Genomic DNA, 24,114 nt, shown 5'->3' on the forward strand with positions numbered 1-24,114 from the left:
ATCAAAACATTTAAAAATACCAATACCAAGGCAGCACAAAATGGAAGTGAACGTAATATAGGACGGTAATACCGCCTCGCGTAAATGCCATCTATTCAAATATGATCTATAATATATTTAAGGAAAAATTTTCTTATAAAGCTGTATTAAGTTATTAAAAAATGGCGACTTCTGCTACCTATCTGTCAGCCGAAGAAGAAAAAAAACAATATATAAATATATAAAATTACATGAAAGAGCGTAATATACAAATTAAGTTATTAGACAAAACAACTTTAACGGGAATGTATTCCCCCTAATTCTACAAAATTCCGTGGGAATGAGCATTCCGTCTCATTCTAACATTCTACCAACAAGGCCCAAAATTTCAGAGGTACTGTCGAAGGCTTTCCCCGCTGAGGGTCTCCATCTCCTTCAAAATTGCCTGAGCCAAAGTTTTGACCGGAAGCTCGACATCCTCGAGCAGTTCGCCCAGGAATGGAATAGTCTCAGGTAAAAAGACAAGATACTCCTCTTTCAAATGCTCTACTAAGTACTTCACAACCCTCAGTCCTAAGATCCTCGGCCGCACCTTCTCATTCCGCGTCTGCATCAACACCTACAAAAACATGACGGAAAGATTAGTAAAGCATCTAATTAAGTAAAAGCATTGCAGTCAAGGGAGAAAAATGCTTTGAAATTCCTACAGCCGAAAAAAGTTTTCTTCAGGGGAAAAATAAAAAAGGAAAAGGGCAACTGAGTTCCTTTCCTATACGAATCGGATCCAACAGATCCTATAACCCCTTTTGTAGAAATAAAGACTATTTTTGCATTAATTGACTCCCAACTTAAGACAAGGGTATTCTCGTAAGGAACTGCACTTCCAAAAGGATACATACAAAATTCCATCATTAAATAATGCAAAAAACATATCGGTCCTTTCCGAGCCTGATGCAGTCAAAAAATATTTCTATACGCACCTCATGGTTCAGTGGTTTGCATAGAACATCGGATTGTGCCGTAACAGCCATTTGACCCAGGCACAAAACCAGTGTTTCGTCAACCTCTTCCAAAGTTGGTACATCCAAAAACGACTCAAGAGATTCTGGAGGTTCCACCATGACCTGAGAAACTATAGGTTTCAGAAGAACCTGTAACAATTTTAAGCTTTCATTATTCAGCTTGAAAAATAGTATTTTCATTTAGCCGGAAAAATAAACTTAAAAAATGTTATCGTTAGGCCTCATGTGATTCATTATTCATTTTAAGTTCAAGCTTCAGGACCGAGAATCACTAAGTTAAACTCATCAACAAAAAGGTGTCACAAATGTCAAGTTAATACATGTAAAAAAGGAAGAGTATTCTGCTAAAATTATTGCAACAAATTCCATGTAAGCTATGTAGAATAATTTCCAATGGTCAGCTTTAAGAAAGCATCTGAATATAACAAAGTACATCAATTTACACCCAGTCCATAGCTTGCCAAGCATCTAGAAGATACTCAGCAACCTCAGGAACACAAAGGACACTATAAGACAATAGCACTCTAAAGAAGAAAATAAAATGATGTAAAGAAACTAACCTGGAAATTAGATGAATCCAGAAACTTCTGGTCTGTGTCGTAGAGGAAAGATTGATATAAGGACTTCAACACAAGAGCTCGCAGATGCCACTGCTTAGGGGCCAAAGATTTGTCTTTTCCTTGATTATTTGCATCTGCGGTCTTTGCCTTCTTCTTCTTTTGTTTCGAACCAGCTAAAGCATCTTGGTTTTCTGTCAAGTACTGCACGCAAACCTCAACAATGTATTTGAAGTAAGGTACAAACAAGGCCCTGCACAAAGAATTAAAAGCAATATAACTATCCATAAAAACTAGATGCTAAACATGAGTTCATAGAGTTGTAAACTAGTGATAGTGCACAGCCTTGTCTGACACAACTGATATATTAAAAATATATGATTCTACAAATTCAAAAAAAAAAAAAAAAAAAAAAAAAAAAAAAAAAAAATCAGCCACGCACAACAAGAACGGAACTCTTTTAATATTGACATGGGATAGTTCAAGATTTTCGAGAAAATGGTAATCAAGATTTTAATGACACTCTTTGAAGAACCAACATTACATGATTCGACCAAACTGACTGAAGAACAAATCACAAAAAATAAGTAAACAGTCTACCAATAAATGATGGACAAAATCATCATTTAGACCACCTTGAAATATCATTAGTAAACAGGAAGGAAGCAAACTGATTGGAGAAGCCAGGAAAAAAAAAACTAACTTTACAATCCTTTTGACACGCATGGAGTGACAACTAATCATGGGAAAGTCAAAAGTATCAGACACACAAGAGGAACATCAACAGTAAGAAAAATAATACCGATAGTAACTGGGAATCACCTTAATTATAGAAACCAAACAACAAAATACATCACCCAAATTAGGTGTAGCAGGTGTTTCAAGTGCACACGAACATCTCTCATTAAAATTCAGACAACATTATGGGCAGTAATATATTCCTTTAAGATAGTACAGTAAGACACGAGAATTCGAAAGACAAGGTATGTATATACACAAGGGACGCACCTATGTTGCTCAGCAAGTTTATTGACCAATTCGTAGAAGGAAATTGCTCGGTCCAAGCTTTTTGTTGTCAAGGACTGACTGGTTTCAACCTCAGACTCTGCCCATTCAAGACTATGGAGGAAAAGGGGCCTAAACATAGTCTCAGTAAGTTTCATTGTTAGAACAGTAATAGCATGAATAACACTCTGCTCCACAACATTTATGTCCTTAACAGACTCTGGGAGCAGACGGCGGAGATCAAGTGCTACCAAGCATTGTTCAAATATTTTCACGTGATAAGTTCCTATAGATGGCCTATCCATGACACCAATTAAGCATCCCAGCATTTGAAAAGTCAATGATAAGCTTGCTTCTCCACATTGGGCCGCCCTAGTGTACAGCTGGAGCAGAGGCGGAAGCATAAGTCGAACCTGCAGTGCCAGTTTTCATGAGATACAAACAAAAAGCACAAGGGTAGACTATAATTTCCTACACATAAAAGCATTAATAAATGAAGTCAGAGCTGAAACATACCGGTATTTTCTCAGTTAGAAGCCTGCGGATGTTCGCAGCCCTAGCTTGTATCTTCACATCTAACTCTAGAGCATATTCTCGATGAAGTACAATGAGATCCAATATATCTTCAAGATATGGATTTAAAAACCCACCAAGCTTTTCAACAACTGCCTCTAAAGTCATTAGAACAGATAGCAAAAGAGATATGCTGTGACTCGAAAGTCCATCAAAACCACTACTAGCGCTAAGAATAAACTTCTGACTAGGACACTTGGAGAACTCATGGGCTCTTTGCAAAATATGCTTCATGACAACGGGAAGCTGAGATAGTGCTTTTGTACCAAGCACCCTGATCAAAGAGCCTACCGCACGAATTATCCCAGAAGAAATCACCACATCATCTGAACCAATGTGCTTTGTAATGCTCGTAAGGCAAGTGCCATAGGCAAAATTATCAGACGGATATTCTTTGGCTAGTATTTCAAGAGAAGAAATTGCAGCAATCTTCGTAGGGACCTCAGAACTATCAGAAGTATCATCAATCAACTGAACTATATTTAAACACAATTCATTAAATGAAGGAGTGGCAGTCTCATCAACATGGAGTGGAAAGGCATTATACTGCGCTTTCTTTGTATCCTTTTTTCTCTTCTCAGCCATACTTTTATCCTTCACCGTCTCACACAATAGCCCTAATGCCTGTTCACAAAGTAGGGGGAAAAAAATCAATTGCAGAGCCAAAAATGAATTGTTTACATGCATTTAGTTGTGAATAAAGAAACAAGTAGTTTATACTTAGTACCTTCTTTTTCACACTGCCGCTTGAATGTCCAAGTAAATGAGTAATTGCTCCAAAGTATGTTGAGGGAACCATCCATTTTGTAATTGCTCTGAGCACTCTATTGACACAATCTTTAAATTCCTTCAGAACGTCTTTATGAATCCTCAGTTGTCTGCTTCCAGCACTAGAAAGTTGCAAATGGTAGACAACCTGCTCCATAAGAGCTCCAAGCGTGTTCTGCAAATTATAAAACAGCATGTGGTTGAGATTGATTTTACATAGAAAAACTAAAATTCTGTTAGCTCTTAGCTCAAAGAAAACCTCTAGAAGCAAGCATCATCAACAACCTAAAAATGAGAATATATGTGAAGCTCTGACCAGTTAATTACATGACTGCCAATAAATCTTGATGACTAAGGTGCTAGTAAAGATAAATCATTTGAAGGAATTGCATGCACAGCTGCATATAAAGATATGAAAATAGAAGCCATATACAAAGAAATGAAAACAGAAGCTAGTTGGATGTCATTTGTAATATGTATAGTTATTTCATATTTCTATTATTTTCTCTAATTTTCAAGTTAGCACTAATCTCCAAGGTCCAAAAATTTCTAAAAACACTAGGATTAACAACAAAAGGAAAGAACTTTTAGAAATTAGAGGCCAAAAAAACCTGAAAATGATCTGTATGCTGCCCAGATTCAAGTTCAAAAACCAATTCTGCAGTTTGCAGCTTATACAGAATAAACTGCATCCCAATATGTAGTTCAGCAAATAGACCTCCTTGTTCGCAATGCACTCTGGTTTCTTCCAGCACCTTTACCAAACAAGGAAACCATATAGTACATGAATATTGATCGCATACTTGCGCTGCCAACATGTATTCCCATTCTTTGGGCATAACATCTAAGGATGATTCAGCAGCTCGTCGAACTAAGGAACGGAGGAGACGAACAATTACTGGGCCCAAGCTTCTTTCTTCTCCTAAGGTTCTGATAGACAAGGCAACAGTATTCAGAATTTGAGTTATTGAAAGGCATAGCCATCTCAACAGTAACTACACATTAGTATTACCTCAAAAGGTATATTATAAGCGTCAGCCGCCGATGTTCAGCCACGTCTGGCAAAGCTTTGATGAATATCTGAAAGCAAGAGTTGATCCTATTAGAAAGAAATGCACAAGAAGGGGTAGAAAAGAATCTACTGAGAGTTGCCAATATCTTAATTACCTCAAGAAGCTTCTCTATGCTAGTTGTCTTCGATAACCAACACGGAACTAGAGTTGATATCAGATTCTCCAGCACACGTTGTGAATGGCTGTCGCTCTTTCGACATTCAAAAAGGAAGAGTATATAATATTAGATAATAGTTATATGCACCTTGTTCCCAAACAAGCAAGAAGAGCAATCAGCAAATTCTCAAGTACTTTGCATTTTAAGTCCTCATGAGTCGTAAAAGATATGACATTGACCAGGTTAAGTTCTAGAAATCAGGTCACAGTAAAATAGCAACTTAAAGAATATGAATTATCGATCTCTCTTAACAAACAGGATCTACTCGTCAAATCTCAGTGTGTTAACACCAACAAGAATCCTTAGCAACAGTATGCAATAAAGAATACGATGATTGTTGGTAGTGTATATCCTCAGCAATATTATGGCTAAGGTTAAGTTTTCACAAATATAGTAATGATAAATATTACAGCTCTAACGTTAGTGTGCCAACAAATTTTTTATGAAGGAGATCAATAGCCACAACAAGGTAAATAGATAGTTTTAAAAGCAAACACTAACCTGCTTTACAGCAGATTCTCCAATTACAGTAAATATATCAATAATTCTTTCCGAAATACACTGAGGAGAAACCTTTGCAGCAGAAGAAAGCAGCATAAACGCAAGATTGCGCGTCGCCGCATCAGTAACAAAATGCGAACATTCAATCAGAAGATCCACATTTACTTTACTGATTAGCTCAGCCTGCACAAACACATCAAATTTCGTAAAAGTAGAACCAACAAACAAAACTAATAAAATAAAGGAATAAAGAACATGCTAATTAAATGATATTCAAGGAAACACTGATTACATGAGGAGAATCTGATTCTAATGAATCAATAACATCTTTGATGATTAACAATGTTGTCTGCTGAGCTTGATAGACAACACCAGAGACTGACTCCGGAATTTCAGATAGCTCTGTAGCTCCCTTTTCTCCTTGATCAAATAAATCTAGAAGCCAATCATTCGAGAAGAGTTTTGAAAGAACCTCGAAAAGAAGCGGTACCAAGTAAACCCTGAAAAGATACAGTTTATCAGTCAATTGACATTACTGAAGGCACACATTATTGGCGTACCTTTCGGGAAAAAACGAATGCCTGAGAAACTAGCTACAAATTTTGAGCCAACCTTTTGTTGATATTCTTCTTTTGCAATAGAATATCCAGAAGAGACATGAGGAAGAAAACTATTGATTCTTCTCTGCCAAATAAATCATGAAATATGCCAAATCTGTCGTTCTTCAAGTTCTTCTTTTTCTTTGTTCTTTTTGACGAACCAAACGTCTCACCATAAGCAACAAAACCCTTAATAAGCTCATCAATTGTTGAGCAATTAATCTGCCAATGCAAAAATGAACAAGAACATCAGCATAACTAGCCAAAGGTTGTGAATTAAAAAGGGATGTTGGCATGATGCCTGAATAAAGGCATTATGCTGTCGAGCAGTCATTCTGATTAAAAAGAAAAATTAATCTATAAAGAACAAGACCATTGACAAAAATTAAATAATGTAATCTTAGCAAATTCCATCATTTAGGGCAGGCTAATGAGTGAAACTCTTTTTCTCTTTCAAAAAATTACAATCAATTACCAACAGAGAAATACAGAGCCTAGTTGCCACGATATTAATGCAGTCTTGTTTTCAAACTGAACCACCCTGATTATACAAAACAAAGAGCAAAAAAAAAAAAAAAGGCTCTGGAGGTATATATTGCTTAAGAGGAAGATGAAATCAACAGCAAAACATTTAAAGAATAAACACAAATACTTACATTTACTCTCAACAGTGCTGCTTTTGTTGCATTTCGAACTTCTGCATTATCATTCCGAAATAGGTAAACAAGGTTGGCAAAAATCTTAACCTGAAAGAGAGTATCCGGTGAATGACAGTGCAATATATCAGCATCATAAAATATAAAAAAATCAAAAGTGCAGTATATATGAACATGATGTACTCAATAGAAAATCTGAAGAAGCATATTAAAACAGCTTAAGACTTTGAAGCTTTCTTTCTAATCCCATGTAGCAGCAACATGAGCCGAAATATGCACACACAAATGATAAGCAATAGTCTGCATACATTTGTTTAAACAGAGGGGGGAGAAAGAACAAGCACCAGCATGCAATAAAGAAATAGTGGGAGCACAAATAACATTTTGCTGGCAACATTCATTTGATCCTAACTGCTATAACCTCTCTGTTATGTTCATCTTAAAAAAATTACACAATTAATGCAGCATGCTTATTCCACAGGAATAAGGAGAAGAATATTATTAAACAGTCAACCATGAGATACCAAACTTGATAACAAATCAGCAAACAAGAGAAGTAGGAATACAGAAAATAGCACCAACATACCAATTAAACTAACAGGCTAAAGAATATTACGAAAAGCTTATTAAATCATAACCTGCATCTCCATGTTCAAACTATCATAGAAGGCAGGCCCACAGTTCTGCAGGACGGTAACACATGGTCGGACAAGAGCAGGATCTTCACTATACAAACCATCTACCTGAAATTTGAAAACACTTATGTGAACCTTAATAATCAGCTCTAATCAGAAATATACAACGACAGTAAACTTGGATTTTAATTGTAGACAGAAAAAAAAAATGTGAGAACAACAAAGTACAACAACTTACTCTTAATGCTTCAGTCACAATGCCCAATATTTCAACATCCACATGAGCAGAGCTTGAAGGAGAAAGTGAAACCTACAAAAGTGTTAACATATAATGCAGCATAACTCAACACACTGAAAAGGCACAACACATGGACAAATGCATAAGGTGGAGATATAAAATGCGGAAGGAAAAGCTTTAAAAAAAATGAAGGATGCTACTGTTACCTCCAAAAGCAAGCATAAGATCTCTATTTCATGGGTCGACAGGTTTTGATGTAAACTATCTGTCCCAAGGTGATATTTTTTACGCCGATCCATAAGTTCAAGCAACAATGACTTAACAGCTTGCACTTGAAATATGCAATCGCCCATTCCTTTGAACAATGATAGCACCATCAGCTGGAAAACAGTTAGCATAATTAGCAACCGTAAGAAGGGAAAACAGTTTAAAAGGAAGCATTCCACACAAAGAGCACCAAAGATTACTAATCACCATGAGTAATAAATTTAAGGATAAGAATAGTCCTTGCCATCAAAAATTTCTGACTTTGAATTAGCAAAAATGTGTTGCCACTGTAGAAGTTTAGAATGCAGCTGTACACTTCTTTAAAATCCAAAAAGCACCTTCTAGCAAGTTATCACACAACTCAGAAATGCACAGCGGGCACGAAATCCAACTTAGAAGCTTAGTCTGAGTGATTAGGTTCTTTTGACAAAGGGTAACATGACTAAGGCTAATCATAAATGCACTTTGTTAAATAAGTGCCCAAGGATTTTAAGCTGACTTGCTACTTATTGAAGCTAACTATAATTTTCTGGAGTTTTGACTAGCTAACTGTAGAAAATTAATGAACTTAAACAAGTTACCAGCAGCTACACTTTTCAATCGCACTTCCCAAATGTACACCAAATTAGAACTCATTTTGATTGTTTATGGAGAACAAACCTTTCCATAAGAGGAATATTGAAGAGCAGTATCCAAGATGAAATGCAATATAGCATATTTTGATGACTGATCAAACCTGAAAATAAAAAAAATAGCTACTTAAATTGCAATTAAAGAATGATGTTATTCTGGATCAACAACAACAAAATCAAGAATACAGGGGATGGCATTTAGAAAAATTAAAACTACTAGGAAAAAGGGATGATATGCCAATAATATTGATTATTTTCACAAGAACAAAAAATCAGAGCAATTTTTTTACAGAAATGGCAATAAGACGCCCACATACACTAAAATAAGCTTAAAAGGAATTTTTACTAATACAAATGGTAGTTGAAGTTAATTTGAATCTATGATAGTAGTAACCACAACTCTCTGAGTTGCATCCAATTATGTTTGTGAATAATTGCCACGTCAGCACCCCTAACTACGTAGAGAATTTCTAAACTCTAACACGTGATAAAAGTTAAACAAGTTAATCAAAACCTAATGTGCTCTAAAATAGAAAAAAGTTGACCACTTAAAACTAATGACACTCGGAACGGAAAAGACAAAAAGCACAGATAAGCCCAAACTCAAACCCCAACAGAAATGACTTGAACAAAATTCAACCAACCTAGAGCCATCTATTATAGTAAATAATTCAACAAGCCAGAGTAAAATTTGTTAATATCATAGAGTATTTCCACTATGTTTGTTGGTCATTAATATAGTCCTAATGGTCTGTACTATGTAATTAACACAATTCATTGCCTTCCAAACACATACTGCGGGAACTGTATACAGTAAAGATCATGGACAGAGAGAATCTAAAACCACAAAATGCAACAGAAACAGAAAGCAGCAATGAGTGCACGTTTCATGTTACACGCGATTTGGTCTTTCATCAATTATAATTATAAGGAAACAAAAGGAGAAACCTGTCATGAATGCTTTCAGGAACCAGAAGATCATTTGAAGATGAGCCTAAAATTGATGTCATATAAGTTGGAAGAAATTTCACATCAGAGGAAATCATTTCCTTTTGGTTGATCAAGGACTCCAGAAAGTCTCCAAAAGTTGGTAATGGTAATGCTAGGCGCTGAAGTAATTTACTGTTACTCCCTATCAAAAGAATATCAAATCATAAATCCTTCACAAAAAAGAATCTCACAGTTGAGACAAATGAAAAGGAAAAAAAAGGACAAAGAACCATTTCTTGAAAGAGAGGCATTCGAGCGTCGCAACATTATATAAAGTCCTTCTATACAACTCAAGGAAGACATCCGCATCTCCTATATTAAAATTCAATAAACCAACGTAAGCAAGAAAACTTACAATTAAATATTGCAAAAGATAAACACCACATATTAGAAGCTCAGTGAAACTCATTGAATAAACAGAACAACTGGAGGAAAAAAAAAAAGACTCCAATGAAGAACCTTGTTTTCATGAGAGAGTGGAATAAGAAGTGAAGGAAATCCAAGTAGAAGTTGCAAATGGAAGTTTTCGTCCAAACTATTTCTTTCAGACAATGCAAATAGAGAACAAACAGATCCCAACAAGAGAAGACTTTCAACTTGGACTTCAGCAGGGAAACCTACAATAGACGGAGTAAATAAATAAAAAAAAGTACTCATGAAACCATAGAAATTACAAAACTGTGAAAGAAAAGTAAACCATGTCCAATTATGGGATAAGTGAGATGAGTACAAAGCGGCACAAATGCCAGAGCAATTTAGAAATTAAAGAAACAAAACTTTCCTACAACAGTTAGTAATAAACACATCAGGACTATTAATTCCTCAAGACTAGTGTACCAAGGAAGGAAAAAAGAATAAATTGATTAACAAAAATATATTAGTTCCTCAGATCTTTGCATATAGTGTATGTCCTCTAAATGAGGGCTCTCCAAATCATGCTTTGCCATACTTAGCAATGCATAAGTGTGCAAATTATACCATTATAATCAAAGGGCGGCACGAGCAGACTCCTGACACAGCAAACCATCATTACAAGAATATGAAAGAATTAATCAGCTTCCAAGCTAGTTTCCTGGAAACTTAGCATACGTTGAATTTCCTAGGTTTAAGTTTACATAACATCGATCAAGTGATAGTGACAAACAAAGTTGCTGTGCTGTCAAAATTCATGAATGACCCCAAGGTTTTAAGTGCCCGTCGGCATGGGCCGTATCCACCGTGCCGTACCATGCCAACAAGGTACTGGCACAATAAAAACCCCGTGCCGATGGTACAGCTCAAAACTCTCTATTCTTTAAATTACTAAGTAATTTCCTCAATAAAGTTCAAAAGATGTGATAAAAATACATAATAAATAGTTAGAATATTTTGTTGCTAAAAAAAATAAATATTTCATCCTATTATGTGTTGGCATACAAGAATTTTTTTGACCGGCACGCATCGGCACGGCTCGGCATGCACCGTGCCGAGAAGTTTCCGGTACGATCCCGTGCCACGGCACTTAAATTCTTGAATGACCCAAATAAAAAAAAAAAGATTTATACTTAAATCCTTGTATGAGACGAAGAACAGCAATTTATTACCCCAAAGGAAGAAAAAAATCAATATCCGAAGGGCATATTAAGGTCCTTTTTTGTCTCGAAATATGATGTTTCAAGAAGTTTCAATTCCCTCTTGGAATTTAGCAATAAAGTCAACTAATTGTTATTTAATATAAAGCATTTAAAAGAAACTAAGCTTTACAAAACTTCCAAAAATACACATTGACAAAACATGATATTGAACAATTTCGAAATATAGCAACTGCACACCTTCCTGTATAAAGTACTTCAAAAGAAACTGAAGAGGTGAACCAGTGCAGTTAATAGAGAGAAACTGAAGATGCTTTCTGAAGACATCCTTGGACGGTGACGTGACGAAGAAGAGGTATAGATCATCAAGCATAGATTCTCTCTCACTAACATCAGCCTGTGGACAAGTAATATTCAATCATAAAAGCTAGCAAACCACACAAATAAACAAAAGAAGGCTTTTTATGCAACTAAGTACAAAAAATAAATATATACACACCAAGGTAGCCTGGTTAGCAGTTGAAGAGTGTACTTTCAAAAGACTCCAAAAGATGCAACTAATAATTTTGGCATTCAATGCTTCAGATTCAGCAGTAAAGAGATGGTTAACCAATTCTGCAAGGGATTTTTCCAAATTGTCCATGTTGATCTGAAATAAATGCAAGAGCAAAGGTCGCTCAAATAAAATTCTGAATGACTTCTAACATTAAATATAGGATCAATTAATCATATGAAGACCCACAAAAGCACCTCTTCATTAACAATGCCGCCCTGAGACTCCATCTTAAGCCACTCATTCTTCAAAAATGAAGAGCAAGCTTGATAGATCTCTAGAAGCCTGCTAGATTCTAGTAGGCACAAGTAAATAATATCAGTTAAGTTACAAAATATTTGACAATCAAAAACTAAATATGGCAATCAATATACTGCTTGCAATATATTAGTCCCAGTTTGCAAAGTACAGGAAACAGCAATTTGTGCACTGCCAAGTAAAACTCATAATATGGAATTTAATAGAACTCACAAATAAATATAGGTTTAAAATAAAAGAAATAAAAATCATATTGTCTGATTGATAATATGTCAAAATGACTAAGAAAGGCTAGATGCTCCAACAATGTAGTTTGCTTCTCACAAAGACATTGAAGACTTGAACAAATTCTGTAGTTCTCTTTAACATTGGAACTTAGTTTTATTAGCTTGCTTGGTTTCTGCTTCTCCTTTTCTTAATTAGTTGCCAGGCGAAAATTTTTTAAATCCAAAGGGTGCCAAATTAAGCAGAACCTCAGCAAAACTTGATTGCAAATAACAAATAGAATATCAAGACATATAACAGAGCACTAATTCTAGAAGAACTAATAAGATATAATTAATAATTAATGAACCTTCATTATGGATGATGACCGCCTGCAATATGATGAGTAAAAATAAACTCTTGGACAATCCACCATGATTGCTACACTCAGTCAACCACTGCATTTGTTCCCGAAGGTCTGCCAGAAAGGTGTCAGCAAAGGCACCAATATTTTTCATATTGATGGAAGCAGCATGACGCAAATCCAAATTCTGAAATTTGAGAAATTCATAGTTAAGAAAAGATATTTTAAGATGAAAGAATAACAGAACAGATGATAAAAGTGCAATTAAGTAATGATCTAACGGTGCCACCTATTATACAGATCTAAAAACTACACGGATGATAAGTTTGTATGCGTGGTTATGAATATGTAAATACGCTATAAATATATGCTAATGATTGGAAGAACATGCTCACTGTTCTCGCAGTATACTCAAGCATATATAATCTTAAAGTCATGAACCACATGCCTGTGCAATATATTATGCCTACAACATGAGCAAACTATCTGTGCAAAATGAGACACACAAAGAAACTCCATTTCAACTGTATATTTACCGCAATAAGCTTCATGCTAACTATACAACCAAAAACAGGTCACTTTTCCAAAGTCTTACTTTGTTAGAAGAAAGAGAAACTGTGAGTAAAAGCAGTAAATAAGCAGGCATGAACAAAATCTTAAACATCAAATGGAGAATCCAAGAACAGCAAAGAGGCAAGTGCACTTTACGAATCATAAAGGGAAAGAGAACTAATAGTCATACTAGGCACCAAATGGAACTTATAAGAGAGCATGCTATATATACAGGTACAGAAAAAAATTACATAGTTCATGACATAAATAAGAGGTAAAAGCTTATTAATGTTGCCTATCACTACGTAGAGAAGCATTTTATAGAATTTTTTTACTGCACATTCTGGCAAGCAAGTCAGCAACTCAGCATCTCGAAATATATAATATCCACCAGTTCTATCTTCACCCGGGTGATTGAAAGAGCTTCAAGTAAATAACTTAGCGGATTACTTAAAACTATTTTGCATTTTAGACTATCCTATAGCGATATAACCTTGTAAATAACAGCATTAAAACATGCATGTCCACGTAGATTCAAATAATAATTTATGCTGTTTTTCATAAATTACAGAAAACCATCATTAAAATTCTCCAGTATATGACCGAATTTCTAGAAAATCTGGCAGACTGTCGATATGAAAAACGACATAAAGAAACTCAAAAACATAATCTATCAGTTAAACATGTATTGGGCAATGCCTAATGAGGCAATGAACTTAAATATTAAGAGTGTGATTTGAAGCATTAGAAACAAAGGCTAATTACAAGACAGGAGGAAGACATTGATGGTAAACATTACTTTTACTAAGACTTTTCATGATTGTACATTTGTACTCAATAATCTATTTCACAAAAAATTATATCACCAACTTTCAAAGATGCTAGTACAGCTTTTCAATTCCATGATACGTGCACAACAGATAATCAACAGTAAATGGTTAGCATAGTCCCTATTGTATCCACTAAATATAGGCAGAAGAGTAATTGTTACAGTGCTTATACTCTAACCTTCATTTGCTCGAGAGCTATCTGCACATTTGTAATGGAACTTTGAACATAGAATGGCCATTGCATTTGCTTCACTAATGCCAGAGCCTCTAAATTCAGTCTCCAGGTCTGTATGGTGCCAAAATGTTGTTTAACGACAAGAGTTACATAAAAAGCAGAAGAATCAAAAAGAAAGGAAAAGAAAAATGAAACCTTTCGTTGAACAAGTAGTAAAGGAAATATAATTGTTGCGATATCCTTCAAATAATCTAAGTGATTCAATTGGAATTCCAGAACTATGCGTTTGAGGCATGAAACAGCAACATCACAAGCTAACGATGTCTTAGAAACACCTGAAATAGACAAAGAAAGTGGATGCCCGTAATAATCTGCTTTAATATCAGTAGGTAGGTATATCAGGTAAACAGAAGCTTCAATTTTACTGATAAACACATTCACCTAGAAAAAAGTATTAGAGGAAATCATCTCTAGAACCCAGATGATAGCTTCAAGTATTTCTACGGGCAAATAAGAAACTAATACAAAACATCAAGGGAGCTAAAATAATACCATTTGATATTTCAGAAATCACATTGCAAATTCTCATTTTACAAATTCAAATCCCTATACTGAACAGTTTTCAGTAGTCATGACCATTATGGCAAGGGATCATCCAAACCATAGTTTATAATCATAGGAACCTAAGAATGAATCCATCCAAGCGACATCTATATTAACCAGATGATTTAGTTGTTTACCAATGTAGCATTAAAATAAAAGAATTATGAAGACCAATAGTCAAAAAAAAAAAAAAAAAAGGAAATTACAGTAATCCCATACTGACCTTTATTAATGATTTCAATGCATTTTGATAGCACATGGCGATAAGCTTTCAAAAGAAGTGGAGGGCTGACTACTCCAGTTAGTTCATCAATAGATAAAGCTGCTTGAACAACAGTAAGATCATCGTCATAAAGCCCACGTAAAATTGCATCTTGCACATTGACAACCATCTGCATTCCAAGCAAGAAAAGAAGTTTGATTCACATAAAAACTTGAAGATAATCAATTAATTACAAGATCAAGAAATTAAAAAGCAAATAAAGCAAATCCTTCACAGTAGCAACACTCACAAAGCAATACCTTTGGATTAGAAATTATCTTCCCAAGGACGCCAGATGCAGCAATATTTGAGAAGGTTGATTTACGAACTATGGCCTAAATATGTTCAAGATATGAATTCAAATATTAACTACAAGAAAGAAAAATTGAATATGCTAAAAAGACTGATGGCGAAAGATTTCCCAGACTTATTGACAAGAACAAAATGAAAAGCAAAATTTAAGGAATACCTCTGGATGTTCCAAAGAGAACCAGATTTTTGAATCAGATATTTCCACTGGCATGTCCGCATCTCGATCAAACATCAATGACAACGTTTTTGCAATAGATTCTTCCTTCCTTAAGTTTGTTTTAGAAGTCTGGATATATGCAAACACATTAAGGAGCACAATGTAGGCATAAAGTTGCATAATAAAATATAATGATGATAACAAGAGGGGGAAATCGATTTTTTTACACACCTCAAAAAATTTGCGAATAGCAGCACGAAATTCAGTTGGATAATGATTCTCAATCGAAGCAAGGACTTTCTTTGCCCACCTGCCTGTGATGCATTCAGTTCATGATGAACAGTTTGAGGGGGGTAAGAAACAGTTCCTAGTGTGAAAAGCAAATAAATACTAGGAAAAAGTTCAGACGTGCTGATCTTTTTTTTTTGTTTTAAAAAAAAAGGTCAGTGAAGGGGCAATAGGATGACTGACTAGCCCCTTTTAAACAAAATACAAATCAAAAATTAAAATGTAAAGAGTAATGTAATCAGACACCTTTGTCATCTAAGTTTGGGTTATCCGTGATCTGTGATGCCTTCACACAATAAGAGAGCACCTTCGCCACAATCTTATCAATAAAGTTCTTCAAGGGGAATGCCTCGATCATATCGATCAAAGATGAGCAGCATGAATCATCAGAAGCACTACCGAAAGGATAAAATTGTGAATAATTAAATATTTGCACCATAAAAGAAACTTAGACGGAGAAAAAAATAGCTACCTGTAATCAACTAATGTTTCCAAATAAAGGCTTGTAAACCTCTGAATATTGAACTCATTTGATAGTTCAGCAAGTACTGCAGCAAAATCCCTTCACAAAAACACAAAATGAGTCGAGACTTAAAAGGTTGAAGAGTAAAAAAGATGACAACTCGCTGGGGATAGGAAAACAAAAATCCACAGTAAAAAATAAATAAATCGACAAAGACCTGATGTCCTTCAGAATCATTAGAGTCTTCTTAGGGAACATTTGAGCTGACTGTGACTGGATTAGGAAAGAAGAAAAAATTCAGCAGAGTATTATATGAAAACCCTAAGCCTAAATGTGCAGAAACCTACCACATGCTTCATAATTTGGGACTACAAGAAAGAGAGAGGAGTGAGTGCGTGTGTGTGTATGTGTGTAAGAGAGAGAGAGAGAGAGAGAGAGAGAGAGCAGTTTTAAAACTAAAATTTAGCTACAAATAAAGGTGCAATAAATCAAATCAACAATTAGCATTAAATATATTTGTCGATAAAATGGGATGTCTTGAAAAAGTAAAAAAAAATAAAAAATTCAAAAAAAGGGATGTCATCTGATACTAGCATATCTCACTTGGCTTACGTGAATTTGAGTTACTCGACCAAAAACTTGCTACCTCCCCATCGTGTGTGTGTATGTATATATATATATATATATATATATATATATATATATATATATATGTGTGTGTGTGTGTGTGTGTGTGTGTGTGTGCGCGCGCGTGCGCGTATATATATATATATATATATATATGTGTGTATATGTATTGAGAAATGGAGGTAGTCCATGAATCATGGCAGCAAATCTCTTTTATGAATTACACATGAATAAAAGTTGGAACTAGCAGACGCATGGCAGCAAAACTCTTTTGTGAATTACAGCATGAAAAAAAGTTGGAACTAGCAGTCGCATGGCAGCAAAACTCTTTTGTGAATTACAGAATGAATAAAAGTTGAAGCAGCAGTTGCAAATGGTAAAATAAAAGAAAGAGTAGTACAAAATCAATACACAAGTATCACAACTTTAATGTGTTTCTTAAATTTGTAAATTTTTCATTATCATCATTTGGATTTTTCTTCTTTTTCATTTTCAGTTGTTAGATATACAATTCCAATTAGAATAGAATATACTGCTATTAATTAAACAGACTGTATCAGTTTCTGAATCTAGTCAAGCAGTGATCTCATTGCTACCAACTTATGATGGTGGGTTAATTGGAAGAAGAATCCTTACCTGTACAAGACTAATCATAGCCATTATCATCACACGAAGCCACGGTAAGTCTACTGACTCACTAGCATCATGTTGCGCCAGCCTTGCAACGAAAAATATCAGATTCTGCATAAGCTTCGGTGCTAATGTTGCCCTACTTGCTAACAAACCAACAACCATTAGTGCACCAGCCTGTACAATACAAATTTGTCAAAATCAAACACAGAGAAGTTCATCTAATATTCAAGTAGCACAAGATTTCTTCTTTTTCTTTTTCTTTTTCTTTTTCTTTTTTTTTGAAATGCTCAACAGAACTTAGATGCCTTTAATTCCTACAAAACTAACGCATCAGAAAATCTCAGTCCACAACTTGTGCACCAACTTGCATAATGCAATGTTCCAAAAAGTGTATATTAGAGCAACAACAAAAAGAACAAGTCAAATAATAATACATCAAGAAAAACAACATAGTAAATTGATTAATCTAATATTGGAGGAATATTATCGCACTGGAAAATCTTAAAGGTAGTGCTAAATGACAAGATATAGAAGGTCAATCAAACAAGGAAATAAAAGAATAAATTGGTTACCATGTATTGCTTTGAGGAATTGTGATAATGTTCCTACAATAAAAATTCGCACACAACTTCCCTAGCTATTCATTCAGAACATGATCCTCTGATATAATGCTCTGTGACAAATAGCACTCGCATCCAGCACATACACAGTTTAATCTTACCTTATGATCACGGTCTCCCTTCATGGCAGGATTAAGCCCATTGAACACAAACCCTAGTACCCTCTGTACAGTCTCTGTGTCCAGCTTAGGTATGGCACCTAGTGACTCCACAATCATAGCTGTACAGAAGCAAATTACCGGCCTTGAATGCTGGAAATCTTTTGTTGGAGATGCCTGGAAAAAGGAATAAATAAATGACAAATTCTAAAAGAGATTGCAAAAACTTCTCTGAATCAAAAAAAATTCAAGTTTGTACATACGTAGTTGCAAAGAGTCTCCAATAAACCCTTATCTCGGATACATTGCTGCACAAGGACGTTCCTTGGAGGTGGGGCACCAGAAGACTTGACACCTTCAAGAAATGACCACTTGCCATTTCTACAACATTTAGCAAGGGGAAGTAAAAATATAATGAGATCACTGGTAATCTGCAAGAAAGACAATATAAAACTCACTGTTGCCCGCTCACCTGAAATCCATCAATTGCATGATCCGGACAAAGGCATGCGTGTCATGGTAGGGCAACGCACAGAGGACCAGCTCATCAATGTTGTATACATGGACCCTGCATTCCAAGCAACCAAAAAACAGTTATTTCTATGTAAAGATTAAATCTTGAATCCAGAGGGAGGAACGTGAAGGGCACACTGGTATCGGCGGATGAGATATTCCAACGTCTTAAGAGCCGCAGGGAGCTGCAAGTGTCCGGAAAGCAATCGAAGAAACGAATGTATCGACCCGTTGAGCTTCTCGTTTTCTTTTGGAACCATCTTTTCTCTATCGAGATCAAGGCTGATCTCGCTAAAGAGGGTGTCTTTATAGCTTCTGAAGCGCTCATCAAGATCGACGAGAACCTCCAATCCTGAGACAATAACCCATCGAGAGGACCCAAATTGGGAATCAAAACCGTAATGCGTGAAAAGAATTCTAATTGAGGGGGGTGATATGACATACCAGAGAGGGCTATGGGGAGGATAGTTCGAAGATCGATATCTGCGGCTTCTTTCGGGGCGAAGAGCACGGAAGGGCGCGTTTGTGGCCTTTTGATGGGGTCAGGGGCCCCCGCAACCACGGATTTGATCGCTTGAAGCTGGGAGGCGAGCGAGGTCGCCATGTCCAAATTGGAGAAGCGAAGCGAGAGAACGAAGAGAGAAGAAGGTGATAGGGACAGGATTACTCTAGGCTTAGGGTTTCTCCTCTCCTGTTGGAGAACCCTCCGAGAAGAACAAAAGAGAAAGAAGATGAAGAAGCGAACAACCGTTGGAGGAAATCGCCGCGCTTAAACCCTAAACCCTCCACGACCGTCGCGGCTGAGGAAGCGGAGAGGGGCAAGCGAAGAAACGCAAAAACATTGAAGCGGCAGAGATTTATATAGAGAGGAATTTTACAATGAAATTACGAGAATGACTTTTTTTTAATTGTGGAATGAGTAACGAGCCGGGATAGGCCGGGCCAGATAAGTTGGGCCGGGCCGGCTCAGGCCTAAGAGTGATGATTGCTGGCCGTTAAAGTGGAATTTTAAAACATGTGACGTAATATTTAAAATATCTAAAAATAACATTTTCAAATTTTCAAAACAGTATTTCTTTTAACATTATTATTAAATTTCAGAACTGCACGTTTTCATTCACCGCAAACCATAGTAAATCACCACTTCAGCCAACATTTATATAATTTTTCGAAAAAGTATTATCAAAGCTGTCAGAAAATGAGTAAAATGTTAAAACAACCACATTATTGCTATAGAGGCCACCAATTAACCAGGACGTGTATCGGATTTGGCCCCAAAAGTAGATACATAAGTAGCATTATTAAATTTTTTGGACTAAACAATCTGAATTAGGATTTCAATAAATATTAAAAGAAATATNATATATATATATATATATATATATATATAGCGAGGCCCAAATACGGCCCAATAGGTACGCCACAGAGTTTGCAGCTTTTAATCAAATTATCCAAAAAAACAAACAAACAATCCTAAAGCAGCAACAACAGCCAATACTAAAATATCCTCAATCATGAAAAGAACAAAATGGCAATTTGCGCAGTATTCCGAATTTGCGAACTGCAATAGTAGTTAACCAATGTACGTTTACAGATTCTTTACAAGGAATGATACTCTAGAATAACTTCGCCAATATTTTGTGGCAAATAGAAATCGCAAGCCATGAAGAGCAGGATCAATTTGTAAAACCAGGGATCTAATGTCCTCAGTACATATTTTAGAGTAGGAGGTATTTAAAAGGATCTAATGTCCTCAGTATATATTTTAGAGTATAAAGTATTTGAGACGATCCGAAAAATTAAACATAGCTACTAAGCTGCCTCCGAAGGAACTCCATGGTAGACTACCGAGTGTTCTGAGCTCACAGGAACTGCATTATATTGACCATAAATCGCATATATAACTACAGAGATGAGGCTGAGAATGACAAATCTGTACCATGCCTCTTCATGTAGCTGCAAGAGGTAAATGAATTTGGGTAACGAAGCTGAGGTATTTCAGGGTAGGAGGTATTACAAATGCAAAGTATAAGAGCTTCTACTAACCTGTGCAAAAAGGAAGATATTGAAAAAGACGGAAGCAACAGGAATAATGGGAACTCCAGGGCAAGAGAAGCCTGCCGGGTCGGCATAAGCCTGGAAAAAAAGATCGTTAGCAACTGAAAGTTTCAGGACAAAAATAATTTTAATACTTAATTGCTATATACATCAAGTAAGTACTTTTGATACTAAGTGAACAACTTTTGGTTAGCCACGAAACTTTTTATCTACTTTTAGGAAAAAGCTAGCAACTAGAATAAATGGTGCAGTTAGCATCAAAAAGTAAAGGCAATTACTTGTCGAAAATGAAGAGCAGCAGCAGCAAGAATGGCTATCACAACAGCAACAAGTAAATAGATGTACGAGGCACCAAAACGATAGCAAAGTCCAGCAGCAAACCCACCACAGGCAACTATTATAAGACTTATAACACCTTCAAGCCAGGATGAAATGCATCTCAAAGGAGTACGATTTGTTGCTTTGTCCTTCCAGCGAAGAGTTATTACACATGCTGAGACGACAGAATAGCCAGTCTGCCCACAACAATTATTCAGAATTAAGTGCTTGAATTTGCAAATAAACAAAAGAGAATTTACATATCTAAGAAGAGCATTTGCATATATATCCCTGCATAATTATCTATCAATGCATATATTCCCCTGCAAAATCTGAATTTTCAGATTTGCCCTTTGAAAATTGTATTCCAAAATATAAATTGTAATTAGGAAAAGTGCCACACGAAACCAACTTCCTGTCAAGAAGATTGACTTCCAAATTAGGATGAGGTATTTTTGCAATGAACTATTCAAATGAGAAATCAAACTTTATAGGAAGTAAAAGGCCCCAAAACAAACACATACCAGTGTACCAACTGAAAGAATATGTGACAGCTCATGTACATTAAAGAGACCCGCCAATATGCCAGCTACAGTACCGACCCATACTTGAGAGTGGATAGGAGTGTGCCGTGTCGGGTGCACATTAGCAAAGATTTTGGGTAGCAAACCATCCCTTCCAAGCCCAAGATAGAGGCGTGACTGTTCATGTTAGACAATATATTTAGAGATTAATTCAAAGATCTAACCAATCAGATTGTGCAAGTTGTAAATCTCACCTGAACATACAATCCAACAAGAAGGGTTGTTGTCAGACCAGCAACAGCGCCTATGCTGATTAAAATAGAAACGAACTTCAATCCCTTCGCAGTAAAAGCTTCAGCTAGGGGAGCATCTTCACCCAGTTGTTGATACGGAACCATTCCAGTTATTACCAAGCATACACCAACATATAGAATGACACATACCACAAGGCTTGCTAGGATGCCAATAGGCAAGTCCCTCTTACCAAAAGAAAAGTAAAGAAAAAATAACAAAGTTGGACATCAGATGGTTTTGATAGAAGAAGAATTAATTTCTATAATCTCGAAAAGATGAGATTTTAAGCCTGAAAATAATAGCACCTGACTTACAATACCTGTGGTCTTTTAGATTCTTCAGCAGAATTAGCAACAGCATCGAATCCAACATACGCGAAGAATACCACTGTTGCTCCAGTAACAACAGCTTTAAAACCATTTGGTGCAAATGGTGTCCAGTTTGATACATCTACCTCGAATGCACCAACAAGTACGACAAATATAACAATAAGAACCTGTAATTTAATAGATATAGCATTAGATATTATGAATGACTAAAAACTTTACCAAATGCAAAGCTCTCTTAAATAGTCTCAGTTCCAAAGAAATTATTAAAAGCAAAATTTCTATGTAAGGACAGAGCAATTCTTAATTTGAATCAAAATTCACAGATGACCTACCAATCAAATAGGATTAACAAATTCACACTTTGAGCTACTGAGAAATCAGGCCTCACTTGGATCATATCATAAAAAACAGCTAATAGTTAATCATACAAGCTTGTGAAGTACTACCTTCAATGAAGTCATAAAGGAATTAAATGCTGAAGATTCTTTAACGCCATAGCAAAGAATTATTGTTAAGATGATCAGAAGAATCGGAGCCAATATATTAATGGAAACAATTCCCCCGAAAAACTCTTTGCCACCATGTCCAATCCAGCTGGGAAAATGGCCCTTCAAGAAAGGAAACAACTCCAAGAGCGATACAAAATAGCTAGCTAAGCTGCGTGCAATGCTAGCAGCACCAATATGGTAATCCAGCATTAGTTGGGTGAAAACTAGAAATGCGGTGAGCTCGTTAAACGCAGCATATGTGTACAAGTATGCTCCTCCGACCACAGCAGGAAAGCGCGATGCTAGCTCAGCATAGCAGAGGGCATTGAGCACACATGCTGCTCCAGCAAGAACAAAGCTTATTGTAACACCTGCATTAGATCCATAGATTAAGAAGTGAACGAAAAGGCCGCATTTTATGTACCAAGAAATAACAGTGAAGCATGGCATTACAGGGTCAGCAGCTGAGACATAAGTTTTTTCCTCTACTTTATGGAGCTACCCATTAGTTTTTCCTCGATCTTATGGTTTCACAAGTTAAAGCTTCTAACCAGATAAGATCATTTTAAATATATTTTTTGGGTTTCACCTAGTTCGTGGATTATTATTCAGCTTATGACCCTTGTTAGCTTTCGTTTGTCCACGCCACGCGTCTAATCATGCGAATTTTGTAAGATAACAGTAATAATGGATTTATTTGACGAAATACTATGAAAATGGTGATTTGTGAGACCTCGTGATTTGATCGGTACAATAAAGAGTTTAGGGACTTCATTGTACCTAAATAGGAGTGAAGGTACTAGGTAATTTCTCGAGTACCTAAATCAATACAAGCAAGTATCAACGAATTCTCGAAAAACTAACCGTTGTATAGCAAATCACAGGTAAGAGGTTGCGTACTAGTTATTGATTTCAAATTTGCGATCAAATTACTGAACTAGATCGTACTTTCTCAGAAAAATTTAACAGTATCTTCAAATCAAAACAAAGAATTCGACTCGTGAGTCGTGCCTTAGATGTATGGCTCGCCCGATGCATGATTTCACTGTTCTACGCGCCGTACCGCTCGGAGATAGAGCAAGATAGAGAGAGAGCAGGGACACGAGAACTCACCCGGCCCCGCATCGCGCGCGACGGTGCCGGTGACGACGAAGATGCCGGCGCCGATGGAGGCGCCGATCCCGAGGAGGATGAGCTCGAGGAGTCCGAGGCGGCGGACGGAGGACCAGAACCCGGAGAGGAAGGAGCGCCGGGTGGAGGAGGAAGAGGAAGAGGCGGAGGCGGCGGAGGTGGTGACCTTGTGGGCACCTCCCATGGCGAACGAACGAGGTAGAGCGAGATCTCGAGCGCTCGTTCGCGATTCGTTTT

General features: G+C 36.3%; 2 protein-coding genes across 4 annotated transcripts; both read right to left on the reverse strand.

The window, feature by feature from the left end:
- LOC109707245 (uncharacterized protein At3g06530) lies at positions 115-19,571 on the reverse strand. Of its 3 annotated transcripts, XM_020228388.1 has the most exons (39): positions 19,180-19,571; positions 18,874-19,087; positions 18,695-18,790; positions 18,486-18,603; positions 18,226-18,399; positions 17,508-17,678; positions 16,462-16,517; positions 16,254-16,343; positions 16,028-16,176; positions 15,725-15,807; positions 15,494-15,622; positions 15,285-15,359; positions 14,986-15,154; positions 14,355-14,494; positions 14,163-14,270; positions 12,609-12,789; positions 11,974-12,071; positions 11,723-11,872; positions 11,464-11,620; positions 10,112-10,269; positions 9,883-9,964; positions 9,611-9,794; positions 8,691-8,766; positions 7,970-8,143; positions 7,764-7,835; positions 7,529-7,633; positions 6,891-6,980; positions 6,248-6,456; positions 5,928-6,135; positions 5,636-5,818; positions 5,072-5,167; positions 4,917-4,984; positions 4,516-4,834; positions 3,864-4,079; positions 3,080-3,760; positions 2,567-2,976; positions 1,562-1,811; positions 960-1,130; positions 115-598 (listed from the first exon to the last, which is right to left on the reverse strand). In XM_020228388.1, exons 1-39 carry the CDS (start codon positions 19,337-19,339, stop codon positions 368-370), a joined length of 6,501 nt encoding a protein of 2,166 aa, XP_020083977.1. In that variant the 5' UTR covers positions 19,340-19,571; the 3' UTR covers positions 115-367. The 3 variants fall into 3 exon arrangements, with proteins under 3 accessions (XP_020083977.1, XP_020083978.1, XP_020083979.1); XM_020228389.1 differs by lacking the exon at positions 19,180-19,571 and having other exon boundaries at positions 18,872-18,944; XM_020228390.1 differs by lacking the exons at positions 115-598; positions 960-1,130 and having other exon boundaries at positions 1,625-1,762; positions 19,180-19,339.
- LOC109708173 (cationic amino acid transporter 9, chloroplastic) lies at positions 20,251-24,114 on the reverse strand. Its single transcript, XM_020229803.1, has 8 exons — positions 23,860-24,114; positions 22,705-23,117; positions 22,249-22,425; positions 21,890-22,114; positions 21,636-21,812; positions 21,072-21,308; positions 20,782-20,871; positions 20,251-20,691 (listed from the first exon to the last, which is right to left on the reverse strand). Exons 1-8 carry the CDS (start codon positions 24,059-24,061, stop codon positions 20,548-20,550), a joined length of 1,665 nt encoding a protein of 554 aa, XP_020085392.1. The 5' UTR covers positions 24,062-24,114; the 3' UTR covers positions 20,251-20,547.

This window comes from Ananas comosus, linkage group 3, assembly GCF_001540865.1.
Source record: "Ananas comosus cultivar F153 linkage group 3, ASM154086v1, whole genome shotgun sequence".
Classification (NCBI taxonomy): Eukaryota; Viridiplantae; Streptophyta; class Magnoliopsida; order Poales; family Bromeliaceae; genus Ananas; species Ananas comosus.

Coding starts and splice junctions, on each gene's coding strand:
- LOC109707245 (XM_020228388.1), bottom strand. CDS start 19,339: ATGGCGACCTCGCTCGCCTCCCAGCTTCAAGCGATCAAATCCGTGGTT. Junction 11,621..11,722: donor CTGCTAACCAGGCTACCTTG/GTGTGTATATAT, acceptor ACTTGTCCACAG/GCTGATGTTAGTGAGAGAGA. Junction 8,144..8,690: donor AATATTCCTCTTATGGAAAG/GTTTGTTCTCCA, acceptor ACTGTTTTCCAG/CTGATGGTGCTATCATTGTT.
- LOC109708173 (XM_020229803.1), bottom strand. CDS start 24,061: ATGGGAGGTGCCCACAAGGTCACCACCTCCGCCGCCTCCGCCTCTTCC. Junction 22,426..22,704: donor CCTTTATGACTTCATTGAAG/GTAGTACTTCAC, acceptor ATTAAATTACAG/GTTCTTATTGTTATATTTGT. Junction 20,692..20,781: donor ATATCTTCCTTTTTGCACAG/GTTAGTAGAAGC, acceptor TACCTCTTGCAG/CTACATGAAGAGGCATGGTA.